This window comes from Oncorhynchus nerka, linkage group LG5, assembly GCF_034236695.1.
Source record: "Oncorhynchus nerka isolate Pitt River linkage group LG5, Oner_Uvic_2.0, whole genome shotgun sequence".
Taxonomy (NCBI): Eukaryota; Metazoa; Chordata; class Actinopteri; order Salmoniformes; family Salmonidae; genus Oncorhynchus; species Oncorhynchus nerka.
The window spans coordinates 39,468,392-39,487,519 of NC_088400.1; the positions used below are offsets into that span (position 1 = coordinate 39,468,392).

At 45.8% G+C, this 19,128-nt stretch overlaps 1 protein-coding gene across 2 annotated transcripts; it reads right to left on the bottom strand.

The window, feature by feature from the left end:
- Nucleotides 1–58: 58 nt before the first annotated feature.
- On the bottom strand, nucleotides 59–15,339 carry LOC115129464 (lysine-specific demethylase 2A-like). Of its 2 annotated transcripts, XM_029659829.1 has the most exons (23): nucleotides 15,044–15,339; nucleotides 14,272–14,310; nucleotides 11,686–11,824; nucleotides 11,411–11,489; nucleotides 11,209–11,255; nucleotides 10,906–11,084; nucleotides 9,059–9,165; nucleotides 8,290–8,383; nucleotides 7,954–8,107; nucleotides 7,766–7,881; nucleotides 7,491–7,617; nucleotides 7,091–7,404; nucleotides 5,034–5,111; nucleotides 4,620–4,874; nucleotides 4,405–4,545; nucleotides 4,094–4,183; nucleotides 3,553–3,798; nucleotides 3,415–3,447; nucleotides 2,292–3,304; nucleotides 1,968–2,131; nucleotides 1,729–1,875; nucleotides 1,303–1,518; nucleotides 59–1,216 (listed from the first exon to the last, which is right to left on the bottom strand). In XM_029659829.1, exons 2-23 carry the CDS (start codon nucleotides 14,305–14,307, stop codon nucleotides 1,035–1,037), a joined length of 3,957 nt encoding a protein of 1,318 aa, XP_029515689.1. In that variant the 5' UTR covers nucleotides 14,308–14,310; nucleotides 15,044–15,339; the 3' UTR covers nucleotides 59–1,034. The 2 variants fall into 2 exon arrangements, with proteins under 2 accessions (XP_029515689.1, XP_029515690.1); XM_029659830.2 differs by lacking the exons at nucleotides 10,906–11,084; nucleotides 11,209–11,255; nucleotides 11,411–11,489; ... (1 more) ...; nucleotides 14,272–14,310; nucleotides 15,044–15,339 and having other exon boundaries at nucleotides 8,290–8,399; nucleotides 9,059–9,125.
- Between the last annotated feature and the right edge of the window lie 3,789 nt (nucleotides 15,340–19,128).

The window sequence follows — 19,128 nt, forward strand, 5'->3', positions numbered from 1 at the left end:
ACACATATGTGGACCTGTTCTGTAATATCAGCCCCCCAAAATAATCACTTACATCTGGCACAGTTGATCTTTCATTTTTAATTTTCTAAAAAATAATAATAATAACATAAGTGAAAAAGATTTCTGAAAATAATTACAGTGCTACTGGATTTTCTCTTCATCTTCTAAAATAGGGAAACATTTAGACAAAAGTATATATTTATATTCTTTTTAGATTTGGCAGTGAGGTGGGTAAGAAATAAGTATCCATTAGAAGCACTAGGCTGAATGGTAACAGGGCAGAATAATGACCGCAAATCATACATTTATACACTGAATCTTATCAGGTGAAACGGAAAGGAACTCACATTTTATCCATGGGAAACAGAAAATGCATCAAAGTGGGGTGAGGGGCATTTCCTAAAATAGAGACAGTTGTCCTAGATTCATATTTGTACAAAACAGGGAGAGTTTTGGGAGTGATAGCACCTGAATTCTAACTGTTGTTTGAGAGCGCACCATTTACCCCCCCTCTCCCTTTCATTCATACCCCGCCCTGGTTTTGGTCTCGTCATCACGTCGATTGCCCTCTCGCGCCGTCCCTGAATCCCTCATAGGCGCCCCCCTCTGTCTCAGGATGGGGCGACCTGACCAAAGTACTCCTGGAAGAGTTAGCCCACAACCAACACCTTTTGGGTTAGAGACGGCCTGTCATAAAGCACTTAGAACCACTAGGGTAAGGAGGGAACCCTGTCGGGCATGACACCTAGCACCCCCAGCCACCTTCACGGGAACCCCCGACCTCCCCACTTTAATCACGTAGCGTCGGCGCCTGAACGCAAACACCTGAGTCTCGTGTCTGGTTTAGTCAAAAAAATGTATACAACATGGAAAGAAACCCTTCTCCCACTAAGTGTGTAGTAACTAATCACTCTCCTACTCCCTTCTGAGAGTTTTGGGGATTTTTAGGCCTCCCTTGTCCTTCTTCTACAGTCTTTTCTCTGTACCCGACCTCTCCCTGTAACCCCCCTGTCCCAGACAGAGGCGGTGGGCCTCTAGGATATCCTCTGGATCAGCTTGTCCTCTGATAGGCAGTAGAGGGTGTTGACGGACAGCTCCGAGATGAAGGCCTCGCAGGCTTTGCGGGAGACACCCTTGCATTCCCGCAGGTCCAGCAGGGAGAGGCAGGAGAGCCGGCGGAGGTACCGCAGACACGCATCTGTCAGCTTACTGCAGCCTGGGAGATAGAGACACAGCGGTGCTCAATATGAAAGACAACTCAATAGCAATCCTGTGTGTGTGCTGTGCGAGTCCAAGGCTTACCCCCCAGGTTGAGCTCAGTGAGTGTGTTGCGTGTGGAGGAGCCCACGGCAGTGAGCAGGTTGATGGACTGGTCCGTGAGGCCTCCGCAGTGGGACAGGTCCAGACGGGTCAACAGGGGCATGTGTCTGATCACCAGCCTCAGAGTGGAGTCACTGATCTCCAGCCCTGCCAGACGGAAAGACTGCATGTTCCTCAGCTGACTGCGGTTATCACACCCTAGAGAGAGACAGAGAGGGGGACGGGATTAGGGCAGAAAGAGGTGACAGGAGGGCGACAGCGGGAGAGAAGAAAGAAGGAAAGGAGGACTGAGAATATCTGTGTCCGCTGCTCCAGAGGGACATAGCTAATTAACGTGGTATGACAAGGGATTTATCCAAACAGTACTTAATTCAAAACAGAAAACTGTGTTGGGGGGGTGGCTCTCACCTGGGGGGTTGAGCAGGTCTCGGATCTGTCCATCTTTCACCCCGTCGGCCCAGCGCAGGTCCAGCGTGCGCAGGAGGGGGCAACTGGTCGAGCTCAGAGCCGAAATAGAAGACCAGGAGCACCCAGACAACATGAGATCCTTCAGCCCTGAGCCAGAGAGAGAGAATAACCTCTCCAATGTGAGTAATAGTTCAGGTGGGTCTGTCTGTCTGTCTGTCTGTCTGTCTGTCTGTCTGTACCTGGCAGGCGGTTGACGAGCCACGTGAGTTGTTTCTTGGAGATGGAGGTCCAGGAGAGGTCCAGAGCGACTGGCTGGCGTTTGATGATGCCCGACAGGGCCTGAGGACTGATTGCTTTAGACACGGTCAGATTGATCCTCATCCACAGCCTCTTATCCAGGCTCCTGCACAAGAACACATTTCAAAAGTTTTTTTATCAAGCACCCATACACTCTTGCACATGCAGACACGAATAGTTACCACAGCGCTTACGGAAACAAAGGCAGTTATCACTGCGTGTGTGTATGTGTGTGTATAAAATGCATTCTAAAATGTTTCTCTTACCATTTGTACCAGTTCTTGCACACGGCCATGCAGACACAGAGCTCAGCACGAGTCAGGTAACGGAAGACTGATACCCACACCTCCCTCTCACAGCCCGGTTCGCTCCCTCCATTCGCCACCTCCCTCTCCCCATCGTGTAAAGCCGACAGAGGGAGGTGTAGAGGAGGAACCCGGGAGGAGGAAGCACCGTTGTTTGTCCTATCTGGTCTGCCCGGCCTCGTTCTCCTCTCGTCTTCATGGGAGCCGCCAGTGTGTATGTTGCTTCCCCGGATGTGTGTGTGTCTATCTGAGCGTGCAGGGTCTGGGGCGTGGTTCCTGAGTGGTGGTCGGGCAAGATTCTTGCGTTGTGTGTAAATCTGTCCGGGAGGGGCAGGACGGGGGGTGACTGCAGCCTCCAGTTTGGGGACGATGGCCCCTGGATCATGTTTGGCCCTCGACGGCTGAAGGGTCACAGTGAGATACGAGCCCTTCATGAGGTCGTCGCTAATGTCAGAAACTACGAGGACCGGTGGCTCCGCCTGTGCCTGTCCTCCTTCCCTCCAGTCTTCATCCATCGCCGCCTCTTCTTCTTCGTTTTGGTTGGACTCCCCACTCCCCTCATCTTCTTTGGCTGTTACTCGTCTCTGCGGCCGGTTTTCTTTGTCCCCTCTGCCACTCCGCACGCCGTTCTCCCTGTCCTCCTCCTCATCACTACTACTGCTGCTGCTGCTGGTACTGCTATCACTCTCTTCCTCTGCTCCACCGTGTCTCTGTCCTCTTCCTGCTGCTCCTCCTCTGAGCCTTACTCCTCGCCCTTGCCCCCTGCGCCCATCTCCCCTGCCTGCGGGGTCCAGGCTGAGGGAGGGTTGGGGGGGCTGGAGTCGTGCCCCTGTAGGGGAGCCTCTGAAGGACCCACGGCCCCGGGACAGTCTGCCGACGGGGGAGTGAAGGCGAGAGGACACCCCTCTCTGGAGGTGGGCCAGACGCTGGGAGCCCAGGAGCTTGTGAGAACGCTCCAGAGATGACGTCTGCTTCTGTAGAGAGGTGGTGAGGAGTAGAATAGGTAAAACAATGCTTTAAATTTGTTTTATCATACACTGGTTTAGAGAGATACGGCGCTTTAAAATAGGCTGCATGTGCATACCGACTGTAAGATTTTGCTGCGCTCCAGTTTGATCTGCAACACAAAGACAGAGATTTAAAATTAGATGACTTGGTGAAAAAGTATTGTACGAATCAAAAAAACCTTATGCCGCCCCCCTTCTCATTCTCCCGCTCTCACACTCTTCCGGAGTCGTAGCTCCAGTGCGCCGGCTCTCTTCCTGTTCTGTTGTTGCTGCAGTAGCAGCCGCTGGGAGGGAGGGGGCGCCCTCCGCTGGGACAGAGGGGACGTCAGGGGGGGTCTGCCACGTCGCCCCTTCCTCACCCCACTTCCTGCCTCCTCTACTCCTATCCCTTCCCGGTGGGCATGCTTTGACGTAGTGAGAGAACCTGTAGACGCCATGCTGTCCTCATCACTGCTGGACGACTGAGACAGAGAGTAAAAGAGAGAGGCAACATCACAAAACAGGTATTAATAGAGTTGGTGGGTATCATCTTACAGGGACAGAAGAACAGACGCGCACAGAGCGAGAGAGACGCGCGCGCAGAGCGAGAGAGACGCGCGCGCAGAGCGAGAGAGACACGCGCGCCTCACACTCTGTAATATGACATTTGAAACGTCTCTATTCCTTTGAAACTTTTAGGAGTTGAAAGTTGACTGTTCGTTTCACTTTGGTTAATGAACATATGTTCCCCATGCCAATAAAGAAATTATGGGATACCTCTGATGAAGAGCCATCTTTGTCCTGGTAACATTTGGGACACTCCCAGCAGCTGGGCAGGTCCTTGTTGATCCTGCCCTCCCCTGGCACCTGAGAGAGGAGAATGAACAGCTATAAACACCTGACATACACACAGAGGACTGTTATAAGCACCTATAACACCGCCATCATCCTCAAGGGCCATTTGAGTTCGGGACCCCCTCGTGTGGGATACGAAAGAAAATATGTATTGGAAGTACATGCTGCACAAGAGGGACTTTAGTGTACATTGTAGTACAGGTATATCCACGTATCTGCTGGTCCCTGGTCACCTTGATGCAGTCGGGATGGGCGATCTGAGCACAGTTGGAGCATTCCATCAGGGTTGTGGAGGATGGGCTAGCGTCCGCCAGCTCCTGCTTCCCCTGGCCCTCTCCACAGAGAACACACACCGCCGAGTTGGGCAGGCCAGGCTGGAGACGGGGAGAGACAACGGTCAACATGCTATACACACACAGGGCGTGAAGGCGGTGCACTGGATACTCACAGCCAGACACTGCCGCATCATGCAGCCCTTCTTCATGCGCCCGGGTCCTCCGAACCTCCTCATGTCTCTGCAGAAGTTGCATTCGCCGCACTCCTCCCTCTGGCAGGCCGCACAGCGTTTGCAGCGCACGCGCCGCCGCCTCAGGGCCGAGAGTGAGGTGGCGGCCCGAGCCGGGCGCGGGACCGCGGGCTTGTGGGGCATGGCGGGGCGCGGGCGGTCCACCGGCGAGGGGGAAGGGGGCCGGTACCACGACGGCTGGCCGGGGAAGATGGGAGCAGAAGGGAGGAAAGTTGAGACGTCTGCCCCGTGTTGTTGAGGGCTTGACTGTGGTGACTAAACGCATGTACGGCCGCGTGCATGTCGGGTGAGTGTTTGAACTCGTGTGTACGAGAGGCACGTGCCCTCTTGGCTCACCCTCTTGGGCCACTTGACGATGGGCTTCCCAGTGTAAGACAGCTTGGGGTCGTCGTTGCGGTGGTCTTCCAGAAGAGCCTAAACAGGACACAAGACATGTAAAAAGGTCAAGACTATTGATTGAAAGACAGACAGACACTGAGACACTGTTCCAACATCCACTGAGAATGAAGCAATGTACTGGTCAGGCACTGAAAGTTGCACGCTGCGTGGATATTAAAACGTAACCCGTAGAATCCCGCTGTCCTCAGACACCTGCAGACAGAAACGGGTCCTGTGTAGATCAGTTAGCAGAGCACGGCGCCCTTTGCAGCGTCAGGATCTTGGGTTTGATTCCTGCTGGGACCACCCATACCAAGTCCAGTGCTTGAATTTTTCCGCATTTCGTTGCGTTACAAAGTGGGAATAAAATTGATAAAATTGTCAACGATCTATAGAAAATACCAATATCGAAGTGGAAGAAAAATTTGAACATACATTTTTTAAAAAGGTACATTTATTTTGGATTAGATTAAACCCAGTCAATACTTTGTAGAAGCACCTTTGGCAGCGATTACAGCTGTGAGACTTTCTGGGTCAGTCTCTAAAGCAGTGTTCACACTCTGGCAGTGTGAAGTGACTCAAATCCTTTTTATCTGCATATCCGATTCCAATCTGTACTTTTACCTGCTGTCTGAACAGCCAAAAAGCACATGTAATCAGATATTTCAAGCCACCTTTGTAGGATCGTGGTGGCCCAACACCCTATTAAAACCCTTTACACTCGTACCCGTATAAGGGTTGAAAATGGCAGATTTTGGCACTGATAAACGCCTAAATTGGCACGCAGAGGCTGTGCAGTGCAGAGGCTCTTCAGTAACGTGCTCTAAATGACATCAGAGCTCAGGCTCTGTGCTTCACAGCGCTATATGGGTTTTCACTGACAGCCGTTCTGAACTTGGGTATCGCAAATTGTCAGAGTGAGGGAAATGCTGTAAATTAAAAGGGCTCTATGTAATTTGAAAGATGAGACGTTGGGGATTTTATTAATAATAGTAGCAAGCCAAACACCTGCGAGTCCAAACATGCACTTCACATTTCCATATCAGAAAGCTTGTGTAAACGTTTATGATCAGTGTGTTTGATGGACAATTAAATGGTGTCATATCCAGGGTTATTCTGAACAGAATAAGACTGTCTATTGTGAAGAAAATTTGCAGCGGAACACGCACCAGAACGCACCCATACCTCCTTTCTATGCGCACCAACACTATGACCCGTTTCTCAGAACGGTCTTGTGAAAGCCTAACACTAAGGTTGTACTTCATAATATGGCTAGTCATGTTGGCAATAGAAAAAGCTTTCAAATGATTCCCACCTGATCCAGATTGTGATTGATAAAAATAGGCAACTTTTTGGATTGCGTAAATATTAATTGGCGGGGATGCAGGGTTGTGTTCCAAACAAAACAACTACAAGTGTACTTGTGCCGTTGAGGAACTAGAACATCTAGGAAAGCTAAAAAAAATAACCTTACAGTTGAAGACTCTTCTTTGAGTCATGAAAGGGCATTGAAATGACTCAGGAACTACTCACTCTGGAGAGGGTGTGGCCACTTGGAGACACCAGTTAGTCCCCTCACTCAGACCCTTGTCATTGTTTTGTCTTATGTTTGCACCTACCCCACATTTTCTAGGAATATTCTTATGTTACTGAATGTATCCAGAATATTTTCAGATTTTGTTATCAACCAATTGCTTCAAAAAGTACAGTAAATGTAAAATGCACAAAATGTTTGGATTCAGTCTTCTGTCTGATAAACTGTTGTGTCCTCAACTTTGGTCAAATAAATGGTTATGGTTACACATTTCATATTTCTTCTCTAAGAAACATTTCAAATTTAGCCCCTTCCACATAACCCTTTACGCTTGTGGGAATTGGCCTAAGACCATGTTGACGTTTCCTTTATTTTGGCAGTTTCCTGTGTGTGCACACTACTGTAAATGACTTGAGGTGAAAGCATCTGCTAAAAGGGATACATGACATTATTATATTCCAGACTGGTGCCCTGTACCCACCCGTATGTCGTGGAGCAGGGCGGGGGCGTTGCGGATGCCTGCGGGGACACACTTCTTGTGGGCTGGCAGCTCCTCCAGCTTCCCCAGCAGGTTCCACAGCCCCTCCAGCTCCAGGGGGGTCAGGTTTACCCTCACCCCCAGTTTAGTGGCACCCAGAGCGGGGGAGACATCCTCGTCGCTCTCTTCCATTTTGACCTTGCTCTCCCTTTCCTCCTCCTTTCCTTCCTCATCATCGTCTCTGTCTTTATTCTCCTCCGACGTGCCGTTTTTCACGTGGCCGTTGAGTTTGTTCTCCGAGGAGTCTCGAGTCAGACCTGAGAGGGAGGGACAAAAACAGAGATTAAAACGAGAAGACAAATGAGAGACAGAAAAATATAAATCGTTGTGTGTGTACACTCACCAACACCAAGCGAGTGCTTCTGGAACTCAGGGGTGAGGTGAGAGGTGTTAGTCAGACAGTAGAGGTATCTCTCCAGCACGTACCAGCACATCTCATAGTAGAAGGGGTATCGGAACTTAGCCGGAACCTGGACAGCAGAACACATGAGATATTGAAGGGAAGTGACTACTCTCACCTGTAGTCAACATGTAATAGTCAGCCCCCCCCATTGAGTAGTACTAGTGCATGTGCGGTGGAGTTCTGCGTGACACGTGTGCATGTGGTAGTGTACTCACTCGTGTGCGGTCCTCGATGTTGTAGATGTTGAGCTGCATGGGGATGTTGAAGCTGTGGAGGAAGTTTCCCCCAAACACCAGCGTGTCCTCAGGAGTGTACACAGCATGGATCCAACCTAGACATCAACAGTGGAGGAGGTTAGATGGGGGAACAAAAATGTACCGTGTGTATCAGTGTGTGTACGTACCAGAGGGGATCATGAAGGTATAGCCCTGCTTCAGCTCAATCCTCTGACAGTCCCGAGCCTTGTCTCCCAGGAAGATGTCCCCTTGTTTCCCTGACAACACCCAGTCCTCGTACAGCTCCAGGTTCTGGGGTGTGGGTGGGATCAGCCAGAACACCTACAGGAGGAGGTCAAAGGTCGAGATAGCCATAGAGATGCAATAAAATACTAGTATGGCCTAAGTCCTAAACGTTCGTAACTCTAGAATCAAATGGCAGCCATCTTGGTCAGGGATAAATTGTGTTCTATTGAAGTCTGTGGCGATTCAAAACGTGACACGTCCAAGGCTCAAGTTCTCACCTTGCCCCCCCGCAGGATGTGGTACCAGACCGATGTACCACCAAAGTCAACGTGGAAGTCTGTGAAGCAGCCCTGGACACTCATCAGACAGTACCTGAAGGAATATACATCTTTACACCGTACATCAACCATCATTAAAAACAAAGACATGTGTTAAATGAACTCACACTCCAAGCACAAACACCGCATTGTTTTTATTTTATTTTTTGGAATTGTACCCCTTTTTCTCCCCAATTTCGTGGTATCCAATTGTTACTAGAGACTATCTTGTCTCATCGCTACAACTCCCGTACGTACGGGCTCGGGAGAGACGAAGGTTGAAAGTCATGCGTCCTCCGATACACAACCCAACCAAGCCGCACTGCTTCTTAACACAGCGCATCCAACCCAGAAGCCAGCCGCACCAATGTGTCGGAGGAAACACCGTGCACCTGGCAACCTTGGTTAGCGTGCACTGCGCCCGGCCCGCCACAGGAGTCGCTGGTGCGCGATGAGACAAGGATATCCCTACCGGCCAAACCCTCCCTAACCCGGACGACGCTAGGCCAATTGTGCGTCACCCCACGGACCTCCCGGTCGGTTACGACAGAGCCTGGGCGCGAACCCAGAGTCTCTGGTGGCACAGCTGGCGCTGCAGTACAGAGCCCTTAACCACTGCGCCACCCGGGAGGCCAACACTGCATTGTTATGGAAGGGTAAACATTTTAAAATGAAGTGGTTGAGTACATGTGGAATGAAAGCCATAAAAAGGTGCAGGTTCGGGACTCACTTCTGCACTTTGGGATACTGCATGTCTATGATGGAGTTGGTTGAGTCTCTCTGTCGCTCCTTCAGGTGCCTTGGCCACATGTTGTCCACCCAGTCGATCAAATCCACCTGGTGAGAGGGAGGGAAGGTCAGCAGGGACATGCACCACTGACTGTCCAGGGCTCTGTGGAAGTGATAGCCCAGTGTTTACAATGGTCAGACACCTGAACTTGCTATGTGATTGTTTGGTGTTTGACAAGGTTCTGGTTTGTAGTACTGAGTGATTAGTGCTTCGAGGCCGGTTCGACTATTTAAAGATTATCACAATTTTTCGACTTTGATTATTTTTTTAAACATTAAATGCATTATGAAATAATGACACTACAGTGATTTGAGCTTTTTAATGGAAATTCCAAAGCCAAAAATAGTGAACATTCAATTGCCAAAACTAAAATTTCACCTTGCCTCTGATCAGATCCACATTGCATAGACATCAATAGAAAAATAGGAAATTACTATGAAATACAATATTTCAGTTGTGTTTATTACTTCGTTTTTATTTGATGACTTTATTATTTCTCATTCCTTGAAGTCCTCCTCTCTTCTCTGCTCAGCCAGGAGCAGTCAGTCAGCCAGGCCATCTAACAATGTTCTCCCCCATACTGTACTGTCTTTAGTCATCCTACTAGTTCGTCAAAGTAGATAAGATATAACTTCCTCAACCGTCTCTGTCTCTCTTCATTGTGTTGTGTACATTCCTCTCTCATATGGCCTGTGTATATCGAACATAACGTAGCAGGCGTAAACGTGTATCTGTCCAGAGATCTGAATATAATGAAGAAATGCTCATGTCTCCGCCCTAACAATGGGAGTCGTTGTCCCGAAGGCGACAAGGCAGGCGACAAGCTTAGGTCCAAAACGCATTGGGATTATTTTGGACAGGTTTTGGCGAGAGTGAAACCGTTCGCCTCTTACTCTCTGTTTGAGCCAGGAAAAAACAGGTGAAATGGATTATGGACACTAGTCATTTTCTAGGGTTCTGTGCTGAATTAAATGGAATATTTGCTTAATGAAAACCCCAACTCCCTTCAGTCCAGCATCCCACATAGTTCTGGACTTGATTTCTTTCGTTAATTAAACAGCGAGTTGGGCTTACAAAAAAAACAAAATGGAATTAAAGTAATTGAACAGATGTTGGTAATTTAAATATTTAATAACTGAAAAAATATACACTACCGTTCAAACATTTCGGGTCACTTAGAAATGTCCTTGTTTTTGAAAGAAAAGCTAATTTTCTGTCCATTAAAATTACATCAAATTGATCAGAAACACAGTGTAGACATTGCTAATGTTGTAAATGACTATTGTAGCTGGAAACAGCAGATCTTTTATGGAATTTACACATACGGAGCATCAGCATTTATGGGTTTGATCCCACAAATACTGATGCTCCAAGATACTCAACTAGTCTAAAGAAGGCCAGTTTTATTGCTTATTTAATCAGCACAACAGTTTTCAGCTGTGCTAACATAATTGCAAAAGGGTTTTCTAATGATCAATTAGCCTTTTAAAATTATAAACTTGGATTAGCCAACACAACGTGACATTGGAACACAGGAGTGATGGTTGCTGATAATGGTCTCTGCACTCCTATGAAGATATTTCATAAAAAATCTGCCATTTCCAGCTACAATAGTCATTTACAACATTTGATGTTATTTTTAATGGACAAAAAAAAAGTAATTTTCTTTCGAAAACAATGACATTTCTAAGTGACCCAAAACTTTTGAACGGTAGTGTATATAATGATGGTTCCTCACTCAGCACTACTGGTATGTGTGTGCGTGCGCGCGCCTGCACGTGTCTTACCGAGGCGGGTCGTTTCACCAGGTTCTCCAGCTTGGTGTGACTGAACTCCAGGCTGATGACGTTATACAGCTTATCTCGCTCCGAAGGCGGGGTCTCGTAGTACCGCCGCCATTGGGCCATGGACATCTCGATGCCCTTCTGAGTGGTCACATCCATAACGTCGACCATCCTCCGACTGCCTATGACAGAAGGGGTCAGGCAAAGGGCAGGGAGAATTACTTACAGGCCCTGCAGCACTGTTTCAAAATGCAGATGAAATCAGCAGCCATGAGTTCATAAGAGTGTTCATAGTTTGGGCCTTACCTACAAACAGCTTGACGTCACTCACACTGAAATCAGAGTCTGGCATCCTGACAGAATAAGACAGAGGAAGGGAGAGAGAGCGAGAAGGGGGTTGTTAAATAAATCTGGAGAATCAGAGTGAGCCAGCAGTTATATTTCCATCTCCCACAGATCTGCAGAGAAGGAGGTGGGCTAGATAATTAGAAGACGAAGAGTGACCTACTCTAAGCCGAGGCCGTCTTTTTTCTCAAAGATCAGAGGGTCTCTCAGCCCCTCCCTCTGGATGTACTCGAATGTGAAGTCTGCAGAGAAACACACGTTACCCTCAACAATGCAGGGCAGGCACACCAAAAGTAATCAAAGAAGTAGAACCATAATTAGGGCCAAGTTCTTTTGCCAGATTACAAAACCAACAAGCTTTTCCAGGTCAAGATCATAACATAGGAGAAACTGGGTTAGCGCCTTTAAGGGATATCATAGCTTGGTTTGACCCCTGACCTTTTCCCTCCATGTGTTTAACCAGGTTGGAGTTGAACCGGTCACTCTGCAGCTTCTCATCCAGGTCAAAGGTCCTCTTCCCCTCAATCTCATCGTCCGAAATCCCGTCATCGAGGTAGCGCCGCCGCGTCCCCGTACGCTAGTAACACAAAGCAGAAACTCAACTCGTATCCAGGGCTGTGATGGTAATTGAATAACCGTGTAACTGACAGTTGTGGACAAAGACCGCCATGAAAATAAAATAACTGTCAAACCTGTTTAAATAGTCCTACATAATAATATATATATATATATAGTTTACTAAGTGAGTGTTTACTAATGATTATAAGCAATTGTTTTGCTAGCCTAGTCTGTCTATTAAACGGTCTCTATCTCGTCCTCTTTCCAACTCGCCTTTGATGCTCAGGCAGCAAATTCACGAGATGCGTGGGGGTACCTGGCAAATGTCAAATGTAGAAAAGTGCACAGCTTTTCTTCACCTCACACATTAAGTCATTCAAATCAAAACAGTACTTCACAGTATTTGAAAAATCTTTCCAATGTTTTCTGCCTTGATAATCATCGTTGTGATAAATAGGCTATGGACATTTTGCGTGTATTTGTTTCTATTTTAATGATTGTCAATTTCATCTTCATAATATAGCTCTGCTGTCCACTTCATACCTTCCTTGTCAATACATTATCTTATAGCGTACTTCCCGAAAGCCTAAGGCAGGCTTAGGTTTTTTAATACGTTTTAAGGAAAGGAGAAATATTTGCTTGTGTTGACATATGCTGGTGGCTTTGATTGACAGGTGCTTTTATGGGGTTGTGCTTGAGTTTGCCGGTTCTCTCTATAGGCCGATGGGCAACTTTTAGGAAACTACCCTCTGGACTGCATCTCTTTCATAAGAATCAAATGCTCCTGTCTTTATTGAATCTGGTAAAAGGCCTGTTTTCAGTAGCTCCGGCTACATTATTTCTGTCATTACGGCATCCTCTCTTTGAAGAACACATGCCACTGCCATAGGGTTTGTAACGTTATGCGAATGTTTCGGGAAAAACCCATCGGACTCCGATTGAATTGTATTCTGCATCGAAATAAATATATATATATATGTAGAAAAGCCAACAGACAAGGACAAGGAAAGTATGCATCTTTATTTTGACTCTTAATGTTGTCAATACAAAACTGCTACAGATTTGTTGATTAAAGATAATAAGTAATAACCTGAATAATAATAATGAAATGCCATGATAATAATGAAGTGTAATGGCTTGTTTCAAATAGGTTTTATTAATTAGCATTTCCATGTAAACAAGTGTGTACATTCGCCTGGCCAATTACCGTAACCTCAAATTCCAAGACCGTCACAGCCCTACTTTTATCACTTTGAATGAGATTTCTGCTAAGACCATGCACATGTAACAGTATTGCCTTTGTCCCTCTTTGCCACAACACTGGCTTGAACCAGGGACCCTCTGAATATATCAAGTGCCGCCACACAAGAAGCATCGTTAACTATCGCTCAACAAAAGCAGTGGGCCTTGAAGAGCAAGAGCCTTTAAGGTCTTTGAGCGAGGGACGTCGCCGATTGACCGCTACTAGCATGCATTGCTAACAAGCTAGCCATTTCACATCGGGAAACACACCAATGTACACTGAGTATACCAAATATTAGGAGCACCTTCCTAATCGAGTTGAACGAACAGCCTCAATTAATTTGGGCATGGACTCTATAAGGTGTCGAAAGCGTTCCACAGGGACGCTGGCCCATGTTGACTCCACAGTTGTGTCAAGTTGGCTAGATGTCCTTTGGGTGTTGGACCATTCTAGATACACATAGGTAACTATTGAGTGTGGAAAAACCCAGCAGCTCTGCAAAAACCAGTGCACCTGGCACCTACTACCAAACCCTGTTCAAAGGCACAAAGACTCATAACAGGAAGATTTTGCAGATCAGTCATTCAGTCACGCAATGGTCTGCGTGGGCATCACAGAAGGAGGGCCTTATCCCCACCCCACTTACTTCCATTCACCCCCTGCTCTCATATCTTGGCTAGACAGATGGGTCCAGCACAACACCCCACCCCCATCCTGTTCCACCAAACCCGGGCTATGCCTGGTATTATCTTTACTCAAAACACCCCGCATGCGGTTTCCTATTGTTCTGCAACTATTCTTATATCTTGACTAACTATACATTCTAAGATCCACACAAACATTCCACTATTATCTATAATTCTGTGGATTATTTTTAATTAATGGCCAATTTTATTTATTATTATTATTATTATTTTATACACCCTTTAGAAAAGCTTAAATGGGTCTAAGTCACCGCATGGTAACAAAAAGCCCCACCTAATGTAAAGCGACATGAGCAAGCATTATCAGGTCAGACAACAGTGAACTTGAACCTGACCCTACATTGAACCCACTGACACGCATCCAGTCTATCGTCAGGCCAACAGATCCACAACACTCTCGTTGATTTAGCTTGTTACCGATGCAACAGTCGTTTTCTTTAGGGAAACTAGCTAAATACAACTTGCAATAGAATTTTAGCTAACACACCAACACGTAGCTATTAATTAGACTGTACTTACCAAGCGTTTGCTGTAACGGGGGTTTTGGTCTTCCATGACCTAAGACAGGAATGAGACCGTTGAGAAACCACAATGCCATGAACAGCCTAAGTTAATTGAGCAGTTAACTAATTTAACAGCAGCTTTTGAGAGCCAAACTATAGGCCAATTGTTTACATATGAGTATAAAACACTCAACTTCTGGCGCTTGGATTGACAGTTTGCCAGCTTCAGTATCGGGACAAGGATAAAAGGTTAGCTAAGTTTTGGCTAACGTTATAATATATAAACTGACTTAATATTATGACATAGCAAGTTAATGCTAAGTACTAAATAACTGGCTACACGGTAACAAATGTATTTAGCTAACTAACGTTACTGTAGCTAACAAATAACAATCAAATAACGTTAGTTGTCTAAACGTCAACTAGCCACCGTTAACTAATTATTATTGTTGACAAAAACGGGAACATGCAAATTAGACTTTTTTTGCAAGAAAATTTAACCATATCGTTATCCTTGGATAATGTTACAGAACTGACCAAGTTGCAGCAGAGGCTGTTAGCGAGTGCTATCTATGCTATCTACATATACTAACTACTAACGCTACAAGAGACTGTTAGCTAGCTAACTTCCCCGAATACATTTGAGTGTCTAGTGGTCCTGCTCTGTTCGGACGCAATTTCAGTTAATAACCTACCGTTACCTAGTCAACATACCCAGCACAGTATGATCGTATAATGTTAGTTACAGTTATGGGTTATCTTTATGTAGATAAAATGATCTAACTTACGTTAGCGTCTTCATTCACGGAACGTTAGCTAGTTAGCCATCATTGCGCTAACGTTAGCTTCCTAATCGGAAAATGGCTATCGTATTATTTTTGAGATAAGTTTCCCACTGAAATAACTCATTGGGTTGTTGTGGTCTGTATGTTATCCCGTAGCGCGGCGTCTAGAAGTTATCGCTGAACTTTGTATCCATCTTATATATTTTTAGCTTTGTAGTTTGTTATCCTGGTTATTGTGCGATAAAGTTAAAGCGATCTGCTTCGATCCGCCATTTTCAGCTGAGCATAAAACAAAAACACACACACACACACACACACACACACACACACACACACACACACACACACACACACACACACACACACACACACACACACACACACACACACACACACAAGGACCCGCCCCAGGATTAACACTGCCATCCAATAGTACATGAATAAATCAACACAGGAAGGTTGTGATTGGGTAAAAGTTATGTCTTTCCGAGAGATGGTTTGTAGAGCTGTTTAAACTGCGCCCCACGTGGTGTGACAGCCTATGGCAGTAGAGACCACCGACGTGAGCGAAACATTATTCGCTGGGGTGTCAAAATGGGGTCAACAAGAGAGCCTATCATAAGACTACTATGGGGAACAATTTATGTACATAAACCAATCATATCGGAACATAGTGAGACTGAAAATTCCCAGTAAAGACCATTGTCATAAGGACAAGGGAACATATAGTAAGAGGGACATTTAAGTCATTTAGCAGACGCTCTTATCCAGAGCTGTTCCATCCCAATTAAAAAAGTATTTGAATGCCACCTGTCAACGAAATAATAAAACGTTTCTTAAACAGATGAGGAAAAAGAGAGAATTAAAAACAAGAGGCGCACTAATAGCACACATAAAACATTCTATTACAGAACAACCACACTGGATGACTGACAACCACTCATCACTGAAAAGACCTTCACTAACATTTCAGCACATTACATACTGACACAGCATACCGAGAAACAACATTGTATGAACGACACACACACACACACACACACACACATCATGAAGAAAAAAATACATGTGCAATAAAATACATGACTGGGTAAATTAGGGATTTTGACCATGAGTCACAGCTGTAACTATATTTGTTGAATGTTGTGCTCAAGTATATATCATTTCACACATATTTTCTTCTGCACATAAGTCATTGAATCATTAATCCAAATATTCACCCAATGTTTTCACCTACATATGGTACCACAATGTCCTACTGTCATTGGCAGGGGGCACCAATCTCATTGTGCATGGGATCTTCAAAACCTTAGTTCTAGGTTACCACACTGTCATCTGAATGAGAAATTAGAAGCAGTGAGGAAAATTAAGACTTTTTCCACATTTGTTACGTTACAACCTTATTCTAAAATGGAATAAATAAAATCCTCAGCAATCGACATACAATACCTTAGTTCTGGGACACAAAGCATCCTTCACTCATGCTGCCAAACATACCCTCGTAAAACTGACTCTCCTACCGATCCTTGACTTCGGCAATGTCATTTACAAAATAGCCTCCAACACTCTACTCAGCAAATTGGATGCAGTCTATCACAGTGCCATCCGTTTTGTCACCAAAGCCCCATAAACTACCCACCACTGCAACCTGTATGCTCTCGTTGGCTGGCCCTCGCTTCATATTTGTCGCCAAACCCACTGGCTCCAGGCCATCTATGTCTTTGCTAGGTAAAACCCCGCCTTCTCAGCTCACTGGTCACCATAGCAGCACCCACACGCTCCAGCAGGTATATTTCACTGGTCACCCCCAAAGCCAATTCCTCCTTTGGCCGCCTTTTCTTCCAGTTCTCTGCTGCCAATGACTGGAACGAACTGCAAAAATTACTGAAGCTGGATACTCATATCTCCCTCACTAACTTTAAGCATCAGCTGTCAGAGCAGCTCACAGATCACTGCACATAGCCCATCCAACTACCTCATCCCCATGCTGTTATTCATTTTATTTACTCCTTTGCACTCCAGTATCTCTACTTGCAAATTCTTCTTCTGCAAATCTCACTCGTGTTTATTTGCTCAATTGTAATTATTTCTCCACTGTGGCCTATTTTCTGCCTTACCTCCCTAATCTTACTACATTTGTAGTATATTGTATATAGACTTTTCTATTGTGTTATTGACTCTGTTAGGTTATTCCATGTGTAACTGTGTTTGTGTCGCACTGCTTTGCTTTTTCTTGGCCCGGTCACAGTTGTAAATGAGAACTTGTTCTCAACTAGCCTACCTGGTTAAATAAAGGTGATATAAAATACAAATAAAATACCCCATAATGACAGATCAAAACCAGTTTAGACATAAATACCTTATTTACATAAGTATTCAGACCCTTTGCTATGAGACTTGAAATTGAGCTCAGGTGCATCCTGTTTACATTGATCATCCTTAAGATGTCTCTACAACTTGTAGTCCACCTGTGGTAAATTCAATTGATTGGACATGATTTGGAAAGGCACACCCCCGTCTATATAAAAAGGTCCCACAGTTGACAGTGCATGTCAGAGCAAAAACCAAGTCATGAGTAGAGTCATGAGTCAACCAAGTCATGAGTAGAGTGCCAAGACAGGATTGTGTCGAGGCACAGATCTGGGGAAGGGTACCAAAACATTTCTGCAGCATTGAAGCTCTCCAAGAACCCAGTGGCCTCCATTCTTAAATGGAAGATGTTTGGAACCAGCCAGGCTCTTCCTAGAGCTGGCTGCCTGGCCAAACTGAGCAATCGGGGGAGAAGGGCCTTGGTCGGGGAGGTGACTAAGAACCCGATGGTCACTCTGACAAAGCTCAAGAGCTACTCTGTGGAGATGGGGAAACACTTCCAGAAGGACAACCATCTCTGCAGCACTCCACCAATCAGGCCTTTATGGTAGAGTGGCCAGACGGAAGCCACTCCTCAGTAAAAGGCACAACAGCCTGCTTGGAGTTTGCCAAAAGGAACCTAAAGACTCTCAGATCATGAGAAACAAGATTCTCTGGTGTGATGAAACCAAGATTGAACTCAATGGCCTGAATGCCAAGTGTCACGTCTGGAAGAAGCCTGGCACCATCCTTATGGTGGAGCATGATGGCGGCAGTATCATGCTGTAGGAATGTTTTTCAGCGGCAGACTAGTTTGGATGGAGGCAAAGATTAACAGAGCAAAGTACAGCCATCCTTGATGAAAAACCGCTCCAGAGGACTCAAGACCTCAGACTAGGGCGAAGGTTCACCTTCCAACAGGACAACTAACCCAAAGCACACAGCCAAGAGAACGCAGGAATGGCTTCGGGACAAGTCTCTGAATGTCCTTGAGTGGCCCAGCCAGAGCCCGATCAAACATCTCTGGTGACATCTGAAAATTGCTGTGCAGCGACACTCCACAACCAACCTGACAGAGCTTGAAGATCTGTATAGAAGAATGGGAGAAACTCCCCAAATACAGGTGTGCCAAGCTTGTAGCGTCATACCCAAGAAGACCCGAGGCTGTAATCGCTGCCAAAGGGGCTTCAACACATGTATTAAATTTGTCACATTTACTAAAATTTTTAAAAACCTACTTTTGCTTTGTCATTTTGGGGTATTGTGTGTTGATGGGGGATTTTATTTTAATATGGCTGTAACGTAAATGTCAAGGGGTCTGAATTACTATCCGTAGATCATTTTGCAAACGTGAAATTCAATCAGACATTTTCCCTTCAAACCGGAGGACTGTAAGCGTCTCATCCAAACTCCAATGGAAGCACAGACAACCTATTTCCCCACCATCCTGTAGTAGACAGTTAAAGGGAATGAAGAAGCAAGTGAACAGGAGAGAGCAGGGTCAGCGGGGAGTGTGTGCGTGTCAGTACAGGCCTGTTTGAGTGAATTAAAGAATGAGGGTGTGTGAGACTTACTTCAGTACCTTAAACCAGACTAGGTGCTGCTGTCATTGCCACTCGTTAACTACTGTATTCCAATACAGCAGGTACATTTATTCATGGTGATAGGTTTTCAGAGAAAAATGTGCACCTCCAGTCAATGATTCACTCACACTGAATGTGGGATAGTTTGACTGTGTA